The sequence below is a fragment of the Pongo pygmaeus genome, chromosome 16 (genome assembly GCF_028885625.2).
Source record: "Pongo pygmaeus isolate AG05252 chromosome 16, NHGRI_mPonPyg2-v2.0_pri, whole genome shotgun sequence".
Classification (NCBI taxonomy): Eukaryota; Metazoa; Chordata; class Mammalia; order Primates; family Hominidae; genus Pongo; species Pongo pygmaeus.
In genome coordinates this window covers 34859297-34874431 of record NC_072389.2, presented here as the reverse complement: position 1 = coordinate 34874431, position 15135 = coordinate 34859297, and the positions used below count along the sequence as shown (strand labels likewise).

The 15135-nt window shown below is 43.6% G+C and overlaps 1 protein-coding gene and 1 pseudogene across 7 annotated transcripts in view; both read right to left on the bottom strand.

Moving 5' to 3' along the window:
• Positions 1 to 15135, bottom strand: part of FAN1 (FANCD2 and FANCI associated nuclease 1) — a 139444-nt gene that overhangs the window by 30499 nt on the left and 93810 nt on the right. For 3 of the 7 annotated variants that reach the window (XR_010123927.1, XM_063652521.1, XM_063652523.1), the window contains exons 1-4: positions 8923 to 9038; positions 7050 to 8435; positions 4710 to 4850; positions 2147 to 2348 (exon numbers count right to left, since the gene is read on the bottom strand). Coding sequence is in view for 6 of the 7 variants with exons in the window: in XM_063652521.1 (XP_063508591.1) it covers positions 2147 to 2348; positions 4710 to 4850; positions 7050 to 8283 (1577 nt within the window). In the remaining variant the exon portion in view is untranslated. Of the gene's footprint in view, positions 1 to 2146; positions 2349 to 4709; positions 4851 to 7049; positions 8436 to 8922; positions 9450 to 15135 lie in introns of those variants that run through there. The other 4 variants (XM_054451990.2, XM_063652520.1, XM_054451989.2 and 1 more) reach the window with 4 other exon arrangements.
• LOC129014591 (U3 small nucleolar ribonucleoprotein protein MPP10-like) overlaps positions 8761 to 15135 on the bottom strand; it is a 138614-nt pseudogene continuing 132239 nt past the window's right edge.

Genomic DNA, 15135 nt, shown 5'->3' with positions numbered 1-15135 from the left:
AGGTCTAAATTAAATCCAGGACCATGTGGACCCTCTGGACTCTAGCAGCTTAGACACCATCAGTAGCAGGGTTTTTCAGCTTCAGCACTATTGACATTTAGGCTAGGTAATTCTTTGTTGTCAGGGGCTGTCCTGTAAATTATAGGATGCTCAGCCGTGTCCTGTCCCTGGCCTCTAGTCACTAGATGCCATTAGCTTCACCACCTCCAGTACTGACACCAAAAATGTCTCCAGATGATGCCAGATGCCCTCAGTTGAGAACCACTCGGCTAGTGAAAGATGTCACACCCTCCTGGTGCAGAAGCTATTAAACCAAAAGCAGCACTGCATCCCAGAGGGTGTGGGAGAGATGAGTGCCGCCATCATGGAGTTGAAGGGGAAGAGGTGGGATTCCTATCACACCACCACTGAACTGAGAGCCACTCATCTACAGACTGCCCCAAAGTACCCACTTCATCCACCTCCACGCAGAGTCCTGGGGATGCCCCCAGTGGACACAGCCTCCAGCCTGCAAAAGGAAGCATTAAACACAGAAAACTAAGCAGTGACTTCTGCAAGGATTAAGAAAGCATAAATAATGTGCCTTTTTCTGTAATAATGTGGCTGTTTCTGTTTCCTTATTATAACAGCAGAGTAAAAGCACCAGGCGCTGCCCTAGCATGGGGCTGGCAGGGACTCTGAAATTCCACTGCTGGGCTTTACCATCAGAATGAAGAAATAAAGGACAACCTTAAAGGACAGTGGTTTTTACTAGAACTAAAACAGCCTTGAGGATTCTATTTTCCTACAAGTCCAAAGTTAGTGATAAAATATGTTCATCTTATTTATTTTATCTGTTCTATGCTAAGTGCATATACCAAGAAAGGGCTGCTATTTTTTTTTTTTTTTTTTTTTTGAGATGGAGTCTCACTCTGTCACCCAGGCTGGTATGCAGTGGTGTGATCTCAGCTCACTGCAACTTCTACCTCCCAGGTTCAGGCAATTCTCCTGACTCAGCCTCCCGAGTAGCTGGGATTACAGGCACCTGCCACCACGCCAGGCTAACTTTTGTATTTTTAGTAGAGACGGGGTTTTACCATATTGGCCAGGCTGGTCTCGAACTCCTGATCTTGTGATCCACCCGCCTCAGCCTCTCAAAGTGCTGGGATTACAGGTGTGAGCCACTGTGCCCAGCCAGAGGGTGGCTAAATTTAATGTTTACTTGCTTATAAAATGTTACATATAAGGTTAACATCAAATACTTAAGAAATACAATTAGATAAAGAAAGGACTTAGAAGACATTTAACATACCACACAGATGAGGATTCTATACTTCTCAAGTCAATTAATTACAAGTATGTAATTTATTAAAGTACTTTTTAAAAATCTATAATACAAGCTTTTTTCAAGTGTTGGTATTGATATTTTTCTTAATGTCTGCCTTATTATACCTACGTTTCATTAAAGATTAGTATTTATAGCACCTCCCCAACAAGGATGGGCTCATAACAACTGAAATATACAAAATAAATATATAAAATAAATAACAACATCATGTTAAAGGGTTTTCAAAAGCATCCTCTCATTTCATCCTCGACTCCACAGTAGTGAATTCCCAGACTAGAGTTGATATAGTTTGATTATATAAATAACATGGGCAAAAAAAATCAATTCTAAAAGTTTTTGTAATTTTCAACTGAAACAGGTCAAGGGCTTCTCAAGGACAAAAGAAGCCACTCACAGTTTTTGGTAAATTGTTACGTTTAAACTCAGGAAAACTTGCACATTAAGACTGCCTGATTATACTTTGTTTAGTAAACAAAAACTTTACTAAAATAAAAATTTGACTGAATAGTTTACCCTAAAATCCCATAAGAATCACTTAAAACTGTATTTTTCTCGGAAAATAAAATACTATAATTTACCAAAGGCCTATTGCCTTCCAATTTTTCTTGGTCCTGGAAATTAGTACGGTGTTATGACAAAAATTTTGAATAATAACCCAAGAAAGAATCCAGGCTATTGCAATTAAGGCTTTTCCAGCCTTCTCAATCTAACTACAACTGAAATAAACAATTACAGTTCAATCAAGTATACAATCTACTATAAGTTAATATGTGCTATCAACATTTTAAATGTTTTTACTGTAACAATAGCCAACAAAACCTTTTTAAAATCACTGCACCAATTCCAGGCTTATTCTTGCCCCAAGTGCAGACTGAACGCTGTTTGGCCAATTTGAGAAAGGCGTCCACCAGCTGCTGTTTCTGTCCATTGGGATTCGCCAAGTGGAAGGTCTTGGCCAGGGATTTTAGTTCAGGAGCAGAAAGGAGTTCAAGCACTTCAGAGAGTTCTTGCAACTCAGATTCTGAAATGGTTAAAAAAAAAATTTTTTTTTAATTTTACTATTTTCTAGCTTTATTTACCTTAGTTAGATGAAAATAAAATGAAATGCTACTAAGAAAATTTTAATTAGTTGGCCAAACCAATCATTAAATGTGGAATTATTAACATGGTATTATTAACATATTAATAACACTATCATTATATCTCTTAAAAGTTATCAAATAATAGAATTTCTCACTAAAATCTAAAGGAAAACATGACTAAAATAAAGACACACATGGATAGCCATTATGGTTTGGGCATCTCAACATCTGCTTGGAATATATACTCCCTGCCTTTCTTGTCACAAAACCCCTACAAAATGGGACCTCTCAAACCAAGTCAGAGAGAACTGATCATCAGCCCTCTTCTTCCCACAAGCCTCTCCTGCTCACTCGGCATTCATGAGCCTGTTCGGCTACTGTGGGCCCCGACACCAATCTTGGCCTAGGAATTCGGCTCAGTCAGACCTCACTGGTCTTTGCCTTCAAGGCTTCACAAGTTTAGGGCAGTGCCTTCTTCCTCCATTCAGCAAATATTTATTGGGTGTACACTGTCGGCCTGGTAATGTTCTAAGGCCCTGGGCATGCTGCAGTGAAAGAAATCCCATCCACAGGAGCTAGCCTCCCAGCCTAACAATTAAATGAATAGAATTATTTATCAGGTGGTAATAACTGCTCTAAAGAAAAACACAATTTGGGAGGCAAACTGAAGCTGGCAGGAGGCTGGCTGTATTTCACACAGTAGTCAGGCAAACCTTTGACAAGGCGACACCACGCAGCGGGGAAGGAAAGGAGAACTATGCCGTATGGCCACATGGTGGAAACTGACCTGGGTGGAGGGGAAAGTCAGTCCAAGGCTCTGAGACAGGAATGCACTCATCCTGGTGAAGAACACTGAGGGCTGGGTGGCTGTGGCAGAAGGCGAGAGGGACAGCCAGAGCTAGGCCCCATGGGGCTGGAGCATGGATGGGACTTGCACTTGACTGAGTGCCACAGTGAGCCACTAGGATCCTGGTGGCTCACTTTGTTGCTCATTTGAAGGTAAGTCAAGGCTCACCTGCAGCAGTCACCTGGCATGCCTGTCAGACATATGAATTTATGGAATCTGCACCACATTTTCCAAGTCAGGTGGGGACTGAGTATCAAGTTCCCAGGTGACCCTGCTGACAATGATGTGTGGGAAGCGCTGCTCTGCAGAGGGTCCTGTGTCCCACCACTAACCATTCACATCCAAGCTCCTTCACTGAGCTTTTATGCCTCTCCCGCAACTTTCCCCATCCCACCCCATCCAGCCCCACCCTAACACACTTCCTGCTCACTTCGCTTCATCCCCACTTACTGCTCCCCACAATAAACTCTGCCCCAAAGAAACCATCTGGCTGATTTGCTTATTTTGGTCTAAAATGTCAGCAACTTGAACCCAAGGCTCACATTTCACTTTCCTAATACAGTACAATTTTGTACCCAATACATAGGTAGGTACTTAATGAATGCTACTGACAAGACAACGAAGGGTATCACTGCAGAAGATAGACTCTCCTTAGTGTTCACATAGGCTTAAAGCAATTCAACAATGCTTAAGGCAATCAACATAATCGAAGAGCTGTATGTGTGTGTACGGGGGGCAGATGAAGTTTTTAGAGGCAATATGGGTTTCAAACAACCAGCTTTATTCTATCATAAAGAAGAGGACTCTGAGTAAGATGAGTCAAGCTCTTGCTGGAAGGAGAGCACCAAGAAGGGATGTATCCATTTTTTTTGAGACGGAGTTTCACTCTGGTTGCCCAGGCTGGAATGCAATGGTGCAATCTCAGCTCACCGCAACCTCCGCCTCCCAGGTTCAAGTGATTCTCCTGCCTCAGCCTCCCAAATAGCTGGGATTACAGGCATGCGCCACCACACCTAATTTTGTATTTTTAGTAGAGATGGGGTTTCTCCATGTTGGTCAGGCTGGTCTTGAACCCCCAACCTCAGGTGATCCACCCGCCTCAGCCTCCCAAAGTGCTGGGATTACAGGCATGAGCCACCGTGCCCGGCCGGGATGTATTTCTTCTGTGACACACACCCACGTCTATCCCCAGGTGACTTTCATTCTAAACCTGCCACAGCCAAGAAAACAGCAGCAGATGATCTCTCTTTATTCTAGTATTCTTAACTCAGGCTAAGATGGCTTTAGCATCACATGAGTAATTTGTTGTCCTAAGATTAAAAATTCAATTAAAAAACAGTAAGTTATCAGGCACCACCCCGGGGAGGGCACCATAATAATACTGCCATCATTCTGCAGAAGCTCAGTTCTTCAGATCATATTTTCATTTCACATCTCCTTCTACTAGTCATACCTGTCTGTAGAAAGCCTGCATTCTTCAATTCTTCAATCACAGGTGTTAAATCTGAGGCAATCTCTTCATATTCCAATTTGGTCATCTTAATCCAGCTTAATTTACGTTGAAAGAGCCTTACATATAACTTCTGACCAGTAGCTGCAATAAAGTTAAGAAAAATGGTGAAAATCACTGCATTTACCTTTTAAACCTAAGGTGAATAAATGAACTATTTAGAAATACACATATGCTTACTGTAGGTATAAGGCCGTCATTTTATGGAATAAACCATTTTGAAAGTACATTTAAAAATTTGGTAACAATTATTGGTCATTTTAAAACTTCTAAAATCAAGTTCCCCATTTTCTAGCCATCAACATTTCTACTCCCTCAGAAAAGCCCTACCCAGAATTCTTATTTTGTTCTCTGCTCTTAGCTTAATATGCATTATTCTGATTTGATCGAAAATGATCTGAAATAATTTTCCAAAAAAAAGTCTAGCTTCAGTAGGGCAGTTATCTCTAACCCAGCAATCTTGACCAAGCTTCTTAATTAACCTGTTTGGTCTCAATCTCCCTATTACCCAGATTATCTTTAAATTTCGGCCAACTCTAAAATGGCTTAATTGTATTTTGAAAATTTCCAACGTTTATTTTCCTTTCTTCTTTAAAAAGGCAAAATTGACCTGTCATGATGGTTCATGCTGGTGTTTTTTTTTTGTTTTTCGTTTTTTTTTTTTTTTTGAGATGGAGTTTTGCTCTTGTTGCCCAGGCTGGAGTGCAATGGTGCAGTCTGGCTCACTGCAAGCTCCACCCCCGGGTTCATGCAATTCTCCTGCCTCAGCCTCCAGAGTAGCTGGGATTACAGGCGCCCGCCACCATGCCCGGCTAATTTTTGTATTTTTAGTAGAGACGGGGTTTCAAGATGTTGGTCAGGCTAGTCTCAAACTCCTGACCTCAGGCCATCTGCCCACCTCGGCCTCCCAAAATGCTGGGATTACAGGCCTGAGCCACCACGCCCAGCCTATGGCTCATGCTTGTAATTCCAGTGCTTTGGGAGGCTGAGGCAGGAGGATCGCTTGGGACCAAGAGTTCAAGGTCAAGTGAGCTATGATTACACCACTGCACTGCAGCCTGGGCAACAGACAGAAACCCTGTCTCTAAAAGAACTTAAAAATAAAAAAATAAAAAGGCAAAAACAATTAGCAGTAATTATTTCTACACACCAACAGATTGTACATGATTCTCCATGGAGTGCAAGACACATGCATGTGCAGAACTTGCACTAGGAAAACTGTTCCTATTTCTCAATTACATGGAATTACAGAGCCACCAATCTCTGAAATACTCACAGGAATGCAATCAGCACCCAACCTAAGATCTGTGACTAGTTTGGATAGAAAAGCCAATGTGCTATTATGTCCATCTTCTGGTGAGAACAGCAAAAGTAGAGATGGAAATGGATACTACACATAGATGTGCCCAGAGAAGTACTGCTCACATGTTAAAAAGTAACACAAGGAATACCATAATTCCACTGTGCGAATTTAAAACAGAAATCCTTCTCTTGAACATCAATGGTAATGTTCAGGATTTTTCTCTTTTTTATCTACTGAAGAGTCACACACGGCCGCATTTTACTAAACGACAGTGTGACTACCATGTTTTTTCCTGCCCTCAGGGACATGGTTCCACAGAGCCATCATGGCCCTCTGAATAACACCCTAAAGACACAAGGGTGGCTTTTACTACAAACCTGCACTGCTGGCTTGGAGCCACCCCTGGCTGCCAAGGACTTCAGGCATAGACTAATATTTTTAATGTACCAATTTCAGCTTGAAAGTTTCCATTTCCTCCACACCCTGTCTTTAAAAGGCACAGTCCATGAATCTAAAATGTTGTTGGGAGAAAGAAAATATGCCTCAGGTTGGTTTTTTTCCTGTATTGTATTTTATTCTACTTTTATCTTTGAGGAACAACAAAACAACCTAATGGAAAGCCTGATTACACGCTCAAAATGCAAAGTATGCTTTTCTAAGTCACATTATATTGTTTTTTAATCTGGAAAAGGTTGTTTCATAACTATCAAATGTACCTATAAAAGAAAAACAGCTGCTTCCAATGTAACCAAAGTTCAGCAGGAGTAAACATCACCCGGGACAAAATCTTGTCTCTTTTCCATGCATCCTTCTCAATAAAAGCTTCGAGTATGCTCCAACTCCCATGAACACTCCCACAGGGTACTCACAACACCACAGTGACTCCTTGCGGTCACTAGATTACTGCCCATCACATCATGCCCCAAACAGAGCAGCAAAAGGGGAATGAAAACTTGAAAACAAACACATGCGTAAGATACCTGATAACTGATAAAATTTAGTTACAATTCCCTTCTCCTGCTCATCAAAGAGCATCATATCATCTTCATTCTCAAGTACGGTTTTCAGCACCACAAGGAAACTCCGAAGGTAGTAAGGATGACCGGTTGTTTGACCAGGACCATTGCAGCTTGACCCCTGCTCCAAAGGAATGCTGTGAGGGATATCATTGTTTAAGCAACTGTCATCCTGCAGAGGAGCCTCTTGGATGTTACTCCATGCAGAAGCATCATTTGCAGAAGTATGAGATTTTGCCTCTGAATCTGACAGCTGTATTTTAGCTTCTGAAGCAACAGTCATTTTTACTTCTTCACAATGACATGCCTCACGTTTTTCAACCACTTCTTTGAAACGCTCTTGCTTTACAAGACTGTCTTCTGAAGTAGACTTTAATGTATTCCTAAGAGTGAAATCTGGTGAGAATAACATGATCACATTATCTGAGAAGCCAGGGGTGAGGGCTGATTTCTCACATTCCCGGGTAGCCTTTTGGCTTTCGGCTTCCATTATTTTACTTTCTCTTACCATATGTTCAGGAATACACTCTTCCTTTAGAGAATCACATTTAAACACGTTTTCTTTTTGAGAACTGTTCTCCAAAATTTGATCATCGTCCTCAATTTCTGAAGAGTTATCAATCAGGCTCTTAACAACTGTGGATTTGGAACTCTGTGGACTAGAACCGGCAAATTCTTCATTCTTATCTATTGATTTTTTAGCCTTTACGTATTTTCTGGACAATTTAGATGCTAGGCTTCCCAAACAAATGACTTTCACACTACGATTTCTCAGCTCATCTTGATTTTTGCACACCACATCATCATTACTTTTAAAGTAGGGACTGGTCTTCTGCTTTACTTCCCTTTTTGCTGAATCGCTTTGGCCAGGGGTTAAATTTGTCTTTGGTGATGGTGACTTCTTTGGTGTTACATCTTCTAAGGTAACACTGCTTAAATCTACCGTAGACACATTTGAATTTATTAAGCCAACCTGCCCTGGATCCACTTGAACGAAATCATTGTTAGCACACATTTCAAGGTGCCGGTTTAAGTCATATCTAGGCACCATTTTACTGCAAACGGGGCAGGCAAGTTTAGCAGGTGGTGCATTGTTAAAACATGAAATAATAGAATTAGATGCTTTTTTCTTATTCTCGCTGATTGATAAGCTTCTACGAGGCCTTTTTTTGTCAGGAGGTTTCCCTTCTGACATCATGAGTATTAGAAAAACTGGATGTTCTGAGCAATAAAACACAGGATATTTAAGGTGAAAGATAGCAATGGTTTACTTTTACTTTCTTGACTTGAAATCACCAAAAGTTGGATTCTATATGACCTCATGTTATTCGTCTAGACAATTTCTTCTTCCTACAAGAAGAAACACATATAAATTAAAAACATTTTTATGAATTCAGCAAGGGGAAAAGCGAACTCTGAAACGTTTAAGAGCAAGGTCTCCTGTAATGAAGAGACAACCCTGAGCGTGAGACAGAAGACCAAGCCCCTCCGACAAGCTCTGTACGCGATCTTAGTGTCCCTTACTATAAAATGACAGAGCTGGGCTTGTAAGGGTAATTTCTAGGACATCTTTAAGACCTAAAACTATCCGTTTCTAAAAAGAGACAATTTGACCACTTCAGACCCTTTACAAGACCACTGTATGAGTAACTTTTTCTGAGTGAGATGGAGACTATCAGCGCGTGGCCCAGGGCGATGCCCGCCCCATAGGCCCGCGCAGATAAAATGCCCCAGCCGCGGGCAGCTGCGCCCGCGCCGGCTGCCACCACCGCGGCTTCTGCTGCGGAGCCGAGGCCCCGGCCAGCAAGGCGGACGCTGCGGGGCCAAGGCCGCGCACCTGGGGACACGCGACTGAGACCGAGCCACTCTCCCTGCTCCCTCGGGCCTGGCTGCCCTCGCGTCCTCCTTCCCTCGGTGCCCTGTCACCCAAGATCCCCGCGCGGCCACCTCGCACCTCCCACCTGGCTCCGCGCGCCGGCGCTTCCAGGCATTCCCAGCCGATCCCCGCGTCTGGCTTCCACAGGCTTGGCAAGTGGAGGCTCGAGTGATCGATCTCCTTTCCTTTCCACGTTAAAGGCTCCCATACCGTAGGTGGCCAAGGCAGGCTGAGCCCTGGAGCGGAAACCCGGGCACCTCCTTCGTTTCTCACCCGCAGAGGCAGGCGCCTGTGCGCCCCTGCACGCCCCCGCACGCCTTCTCTGCGACAGTGCACTCTGAGACTCCTCTCCCCAGTGGGTGAGAAGGGCAAACAAGCTAAACGAGTTTGTTGGGGGAGCATTCAGTGTCAAAGCGAGCAAACAGCCTCTTGCGGGGAAGACAGGTGACTTGTGCAACCAACACGCGGAGCTCTACTTAAGCTGACTCCTGCGAATAAGCGAGAGGGAGTTTCAGTGGGAAAACCACTGAGCTGGGTTTTCCAAAAGATAATACTAATCACCGGTTATCTGATACCCTTGAAATAATAACATCAAGAACCAAGAAATAAAATGTAGCGATTAGGAAGTGATGCGTCTTGAGTATTTATGACTTGTTTTTAATGTAATTTATTTGTAAAGTTATATGATTTATTTAACTTTTAATAATGGCTGTGTTTAACAGCTGAATTTTTTTTTTTTTTTTTTTTTTTTTTTTTTTTTTTTGGAGATGGAGTCTCGCTTTGTCACCCAGGCTGGAGTGCAGGGGCGCGATCTCAGCTCACTCCAAGCTCCACCTCCTGGGTTCACTCCATTCTCCTGCCTCAGCCTCCCGAGTAGCTGGGACTACAGGCGCCCGCCACCACGCCCAGCAAATTTTTTATATTTTTAGTAGAGACAGGGTTTCTCCGTGTTAGCTAGGATGATCTCGATCTCCTGACCTCGTGATCCGCCCACCTTGGCCTCCCAAAGTGCTGGGATTATAGGCGTGAGCCACCATGCCCAGCCTAACACCTGAAAGTTTAACAATCAGCCCTGAAGCACTGACACCAGCGTGTTCCAGCCCACCATGAATGACCTAGAATGCAAGCTTGTTGACATCAGGCGGTTGTGCTTGTTGCCTTTACTATAACATCGCTGCTGCCTGCAGCAGTGGCTATCCTTGTGTAATTATTGATAAATATACACTGAATGAGTGCATAAATAAATGAGCAAACTAAAGAGAATAAGGACATAAATAGGGAGTCATTAACAAGAATGTATTGACTGCCTACCTCATTCCAGGTAACATTTTAGATGCTGAAAATATGTGGCAGTGAACAATGAGGAATGGGAAGAAATTCTTCATGGGAGGGAGGGGAACTCCTCATGAAGGATACATTCTGGTGGAAGGAGATAGAGAAATATAAAAAGTAAACTATGTGGTGAAATTGAAGACAAGTAAAGCCAGAAACATCTTAGGGGTGAGAAGGTTACAATTTGAAAGAGTGGTAAGGAAAGGCCTCACTGAAAAGATGACATTTGAAGATTGCCATTGGCCTGAAGGAGGGAATGGTGTGGACTGAGAGAAGGCCATGCTAGGCCAGGAAACAGCAATAGCACATGTAAAAGCCTTGAGGCAGAAGATTGTCTAGCAGGCTCTAAGAACACCAAGGAGGCAGAAGAAAACAAAGCCAGGGAGGCAGCAGAGAGCCAGACCATGGAGGGCAAGCGTTAGCAAATTTGTTCCGTAAAGGGCCAGGTAGTAAATGTTTGAGGCTTTTGGGACCACGTGGCCTCCATCATAACTAGGCAACACAGCTATTGTAGTGTGAAAGCAGCTATAGACAATATGTAACATATGAGTGTCGTTTTGTTCCAATAAAGCTTTATTTACAATAGCTGGCTAACTTGCCATCCAGCTACTGTTTGCCAGCACCTGATGTATGACCCTGCAGGTCATTGTATGGATTTGAGCACTGACTTTGAGTGAGATGGGAGGAGGGGAGACAAAGATTTTGAGCATAAGCTCTAAAAGGACCCCTTTCCCTGTTGCATTCAGAATAGAGCTTGGGGCTGGGCATGGTGGCTCACGCCTGTAATCCCAGCACTTTGGGAGGCCAAGGTGGGTGGATCATGAGTTCAAGAGATCAAGACCATTCTGGCCAATACGGTGAAACCCCGTCTCTACTAAAAGTACAAAAATTAGCTGGGCATGGTGGTGCTCACATGTAGTCCCAGCTACTCAGGAGGCTGAAGCAGGAGAATTGCTTGAACCCGGGAGGCAGAGGTTGCGGTAAGCCGAGATCCTGCCACTGCACTCCAGCCTGGCAACAGAGTGAGACTCCATCTAAAAAAAAAAAAAAAAATAGAGCTTGGGGCCGGGCATGGTGGCTCACACTTGTAATCCCAGCAGTTCGGGAGGCCGAGGCGGGCAGATCACCTGAGGTCAGGAGTTTGAGACCAGCCTGGCCAACATGGCAAAAACCCGTCTCAACTAAAAATCCAAAAAAAAAAAAAAATTAGCCAGGCATGGTGGCACACACCTGTAATCCCAGCTACTCAGGAGGCTGAGGCAGGAGAATCACATGAACCCAGGAGGCGGAGGTTGCAGTGAGCTGAGATCGCACCATTGAACTCCATCCTGGGCAACAAGAGCGAAACTCCATCTTAAAAAAAAAAAAAAAAAAAAAAAAAAGAATAGAGCTTGGGGCACACAAGGAGGGAAGCAAGAGAGGGAGCGAGGAAAACAAGGTTGATGCAGTAATCCAAGGAGAGATGACGGTGGCATGGGTCAGGGTGTTGGCATTGCAATTGATAAGAATTCGTCATATTCCGAGCATATTTAGAAGGCTGAGCCAGCAGGATCTGCTCATGGTAAAGGTGGTAAGGTACAAGAGAAGAAGAGTTAAGGGAAACTGAGGCCTTTGGCCTAGCAACTGGCAAGATGGAGGAGAAAGAGTAAGAGTTCAGTTTCAGACACGTAAGTTTGAGATACTGGTTAGACATGCTTGTAGATGAAAATCCTTTGATTAATCAAGTCAGGTCAGGATGGAAATATAAATTTGGGAGTTGTTGGGGTTTAAATGGAATTAATATATGGGACCAAGGATTGACTGTAGATAGAGAACTAAATGGTCGGAAGACTAAGCATTCCAATAACAAAAGGCGGGGCAGTGAGGAGGAGCCCGCAAAAGACTGAGCTGGTGCAGTAGGAGGAAGTGAGAGTTAGCAGCCGGAAAACCAAGTGACTGAGGTGTGACAAGGACTGAGGGGCATCAGATGCAGGCAGAGAACTGCCACGAGGTGGGGACACAGCAGAGAATGCCTTCACAGGCAATGCCCAGAGAGCCAGTGGGGCAGGGCCACCCCTGAGACCCTGGACCTATAGAGCCACCAGTGTGCAATGCCAGCCTGGGAAACCTGCAGGCACAAGACCAACCAGTGAGAGCCAGGGCACAGGCTGCACCCAATAAAGCTATAGGGTTGGGGCCACCTGAACCCCTGGGGAACCAACCCTCACCCTAGTGTGACTGGAAGGTGAGACATAAAGTCAAAGATTATCCTCAAGCCTCGAGATTTAATGTTGCTTGCCCTGCTGGGTTTTGGAGTTACTTGGGACTAAGCTATTCCTTTCTTCTTTCCTATTTCTCCCTTTTAAAATGGGAATATCTACCCTATGCCCATTCCACCATTGTATTTTGGAATCACATAACTTGTTTGGTTTCACAGCTGGAGGGAAATTAGGCTCAGGATGAATCACACCTTGTCAGTCTTACCTATATGTTTACTTGAGACTTTGGACTTAGAATTTAAAGTTGATGCCGGAACAAGTTAAGATTTTGGTGGCTAGTGGGATGGAATGAATGTATTCATTTAAGAACATGAATTTGAGAAGCCAGGGGTGGAACGCTATGGTCTGAATGTGTCCTTCAAAATTCATGTGTTGAAACTTAATGGCCAGTGAGACATTAAGAGGTAGGACCTTTAGAGGATTAAGTCTTGAAGGCAAAGCCCTCCTGGATGGGATTACCATCCTCATAAAAGGCTTGACAGAGTGATTTTGGTGGCTTTTTGTGCTTCCACCTTCTACCAAGTAAGGACATAACAAGCAACCATCTCAAAGCAGAGAAAGCAGCTCTCACCAGACAACCAATTTCTCAGCACCTTCGTCTTAGACCTTCTAGCCTCCAGAACCATAAGAAATGTTTCTGTTGTTTATAAATGACCCAGTTGCAGGTATTTTGTTATAGCAGCACAAATGGACAAAAACCAGTGCTTAATTTAGCCCCAGACAGCCTAGCTCTACCCTGCTGCAGCCAGCTTCTGCAATAACAGGAATGCAGAGTGCAAACTTCCACAGGCTCTTCTTGACCACTGTGATTGATGCCTTGCAGATTAAAAACCAGAATGACTTTATCTGTTGCTTTGGTGGAATCTTAGTCCACATTCTCCACCCATCTGGACTAAGGCTTACTGCATTTCCGTCAAATCAATATGAGAGCCTATCAGGCAAAAGGCAATTTTCCCTGGATGGGGAGGTTGAAACAATGAGCCCTTGGCGGTCACAGAATACTCTGCAGACTGCAGTCTACATCCCTGGCTGTATTGAGCTTCTATTGCTTCTAGATTCACTTCATCATAGCTGTCCTCTGCATCTGATTGTGGATAGTGCTCTATAGCCTACACTAAGCCTTTGTTCAGGTGACATGAGATCATTTCCCAAAGGGGAAAGAAGTAAGGCACAGGCATGAAAATGCTATTGTTTTGTGAAATGATAGGGCAGTGGGAGAAGGAAATCAAGACCCCAAAGAGTTGGGGCTTCTGCCGTAGACAGCTGCTTGTGAGGGAGTTGGCGCTGGAACCATCATGGTACTCTGGATTTTCTTCGTCCACTGTTTTTTGCTTAGGAAATAAGTTCAACAACATCAAACTAAGCAGCTTGATATATATCACAGGACAAAACACTAAAGGCAAATGAGGGTATTCCCAATTTCTCATCACCAAAGCTTCAGCTACAAAGAAACATCCCACAAGCAAAATTAAAAGTAGCAGTACCATGATGCTTCCAGCACCTACCAAAGAAAAAATGTGACTTGCATTTTAGGAGCTACAGTAACCATTACCTCTAACATTCAAAATTTAAAATTTAATTCCCTTGATATTTACTTCTGTAGAGAACTAAGCTATTCCCCCTAGGATGGCTATAATTTTTGTTAAAGGAAAACAACAAGTGATAACAAGTGTTGGCAAAGATGGAGAAACTGGAACCCTTGTGCACTGTTGATGGGACTGTAAAATGATGTAGCCACAATGGCAACAAGCTTGGCGGGCAGTTCCTCAAAAAGCTACACAGAGAAGGCCGGGCACGGCGGCTCACGCCTGTAATCCCAGCACTTTGGGAGGCTGAGGAGGATGGATCAGGAGGTCAGGAGATCGAGACCATCCTGGCTAACATGGTGAAACCCCATCTGTACTAAAAATACAAAAAAATTAGCCGGGCGTGGTGGCAGGTGCCTGTAGTCCCAGCTTCTCGGGAGGCTGAGGCAGGAGAATGGTGTGAACCCAGGAGGCAGAGGTTGCAGTGAGCTGAGATCGCACCACTGCACTCCAGCCTGGGTGACAGAGCGAGACTCCGTCTCAAAAAAAAAAAAAGCTACACAGAGAATTACCATCTGACCCAGCAACCACTCCTAGGTGTAAAACCAAGAGAATTAAAAGCAGGTACTCAAACAAATACATGGGCACAGCACGATTAACAGTCAAAAGGTGGAAACAGCCTGAATGGCCATCAATGGATGAACAGATAAACCATGGTACATACACACAATGGAATACCATACAACCATAAGAAAGAAATGAAGCAACAGCAAATGCTACAGTCTTGAGAACAGTCTTGAGAACTTGCTAAATGCAAGAAGTCAGAAATGAAAGGCTGCTTATTGTAAGGCTCCATTTATATCAAATATGCAAAATAGGCAAATCCACAAAGATAGGATGCAGACTGGAGATTGTTGGGGCTGGGGCTAGTGAGGAAAGGGTAGCAACTGCTTCATGGATATGGGACTTTATTGTGGGCTGATAAAAAAGAACTAAAGTGTTAATATAGACTTTGTAAAATTATCCAAATATCCATTTGGATTGTAGGGACTTTTTTT